Genomic DNA, 2,560 nt, shown 5'->3' with positions numbered 1-2,560 from the left:
CCTCAGCACCCCTTGTATCTCCAGTACTAAATTAGAAAGACATATTGTACAACAGTGTGAGCAGCCTCTACTTACCTCAGAACTCATTTTATCTCCAGAATTACATCCTATACTCAGGGTGGACAGTAGTGTGCGCAGCCTCTTCTTACCTCAGCAACACTGGTATCTCCAGTCTTAGATCAGATAGATAGGTGAATAGCAGTGTTAGCAGACTCTTCTTATCTAAGCTCAGCATCCCTGGTATTGCCAGTATTAGATCAGACAGGATGGATAGCAGTGTGAGCAGCCTGTTTTCACCTGAGCACCTTTGGTATCTCCTGTATTAGATAAGACAGATATTGTGGACAGAAGTGTGGGCAGCCTCTTCTTACCTCAGCACTTGGGCTATCTTCAGTAGTAGATATACATGATGGACATCAGTGTGAACAGTCTTTTCTTTTCTCAGCATCACTGGTATCTCCAATATTCAATTAGATATGATGGACTGCAGGTTTGAGAGCCTCTTGTTACCTCAGCACCTCTGGTATCTCCAGTATTAGATCAGATAGACCTGTTGGACAGAAGTGTGAGCAGCCTCTTCTTATCTCATCACCCCTGGATCTCCACTATTAGATCAGATAAACATGAAGGTCAGTGGTGTGAGCAGCCTCTTCTTCTGTCAGCACCCCTGGTATCTCCAGGGAAATGAGAGACATGGAGGTCAGTGGTGTGAGCAGCTTCTTCTTATCTAAGCACCCTTGGTATCTCCGCTATTACATCAGATATACAGGGTGGACACCAGTGTGAACAGTCTTTTCTTTTCTCAGCATCACTGGTATCTCCAGTATTCCATTAGATATGGTTGACTGCAGGTTTGAGAGCCTCTTGTTACCTCAGCACCTCTGGCATCTCCAGTATTAGATCAGATAGACATGATTGTCAGCAGTGTGAGCAGCATGCTGGAAGGTGAGGATCACACAGGGGGCAACACCCCAACAGTAAAATAACAGAATGGCTGCAGCAGAGCTTTAATGACACTGCCTCCTAGACAAATGATTGTGATTTGCTAATGAAAGGTATTATGCAATTTATTAATAATGACATTTTCTTCTATTGACGGAGAGCCTTTGCCTGGCTTGTGCCCAGTAGAATCTCCCGGGTGACACCTAGGTGGGCAATGAGCAGACAGAGAAGTGTAATGAAGGACAAGCAGGAGGCCACCGAACAGGGGGCCTGAGGGAGAGAACACGCAGACTAATGTACCCCGCTAAGAAGACTTAGGGTCTATTTTATATTGTGTACAGAGGACTGGAAATACTGCAGATAGGGGGGCGTTATCACTACTGATCTGATGTAACCAGCAAACTTTGAGAAAGGATTTCTGGATTTTAATAATAAGTACACCAGCCCCATCAGGTATAAGTGATCTACTTCTCAGTGTATGTACTCTGTATTGCAGGGCAGCTGCTATAATGGTGTCTGTCTGATTACTATCCGTCTTCTTTTTCCATGTGATGTTTGCTGGAGGGGTAATGGATAAGATGGGGGTCTCAGCAGTAGCAATCAGGCGCCCCGGATACTTTCCAGTCCGATTCTGGGACTTGACGCCTACGTCTGGTATTCTGCCCTGGAGCAAAATGGTGACCGGCAGCCCAAGTGTGAAGGCCACGGCCCTCCGCCTCGTTATAACGCCTCCTCCTGGGAGCCATGGCTGATGCCAGAGCAGCAGATTCAGGCCGGAAGCTGCTGAGCGAACTGCTCCGGGATGGATTGGCGCGGACTGCTGCCTGTGCTAAGCAGCGACAAGAGGGAAGGCCAAGATGGCGGCACGGGCGAGAGCGCGGAAGGGACCGTGCGGATAGCCGGGCAGAAAACGGAGAGACCGCGGCGTGTGATGGGCGCGGGCTAAGTCGGGATGTGTGAGAGCTACTCGCGCTCGCTGCTGCGGGTGTCGGTGGCGCAGATCTGCCAAGCCCTGGGCTGGGACTCCGTGCAGGTCACCGCCTGCGACCTGCTCACTGATGTCCTGCATAGGTACCTGCAGCAGCTGTGCCGGGGAGCCCACCGCTACTCCGAGCTGTGTGAGTACCGGCGGCGCCTGTCTGCCCTTAGGAACCCATGCGTGCTCTTCTGTTTCCTGAGGGAAAGTTATTTTGGGTTGCTATGGGCACCTGGGCTACTTCTCTGCTGGTAGAGGGCTGTATCCATCAGTGTCACACCTGAGTGATGGAGCTTGCCATTGTTTAAAGGGATGGCTCATCAGCTTAAAGGGCTTGCACCTTTTTTCTTTTCTTCATAAAATTCCAATTGCTGGGTGTATCTTGTTTACCCCCCCCCAATGCCTTACTCCCCCTCCCCAGGTCCAGCACTGAGTTCCCGCTGCTGGAGTCTGTTGTCTGCATTGCTGGTGTCACGTTAGTACCACCGCAGCCAATCGGTGACCTCAGTCTCCGAGACTACTTTCCCACCATTGGATTTTTTGCACTGTGTGTTTTTGAGAAACCCAAGTAACCAATTTTCCTTAATGGGGGCAGAGACTCTGCATCATCCAAACTCCTCGTGGGATCGTAGCCTCAGCTCG

General features: G+C 49.9%; 1 protein-coding gene across 1 annotated transcript in view; it reads left to right on the top strand.

Annotated features, from left to right (window-relative positions):
* The first annotated feature begins 1,698 nt into the window (after positions 1 to 1,698).
* Positions 1,699 to 2,560, top strand: part of TAF3 (TATA-box binding protein associated factor 3) — a 119,459-nt gene continuing 118,597 nt past the window's right edge. Inside the window, exon 1 of the mRNA XM_073589034.1 lies at positions 1,699 to 2,060. Within this exon, the coding sequence (XP_073445135.1) occupies positions 1,895 to 2,060 (166 nt within the window). The 5' untranslated portion in view covers positions 1,699 to 1,894. The remainder of the gene's footprint in view (positions 2,061 to 2,560) is intronic.

Source organism: Dendrobates tinctorius, unplaced genomic scaffold (assembly GCF_039654945.1).
Source record: "Dendrobates tinctorius isolate UK_male_01 unplaced genomic scaffold, ASM3965494v1 ptg000105l, whole genome shotgun sequence".
NCBI lineage: Eukaryota > Metazoa > Chordata > Amphibia > Anura > Dendrobatidae > Dendrobates > Dendrobates tinctorius.
The sequence above is the reverse complement of the archived record's forward strand: the minus strand, read 5'-3'. Positions and strand labels throughout refer to the sequence as shown.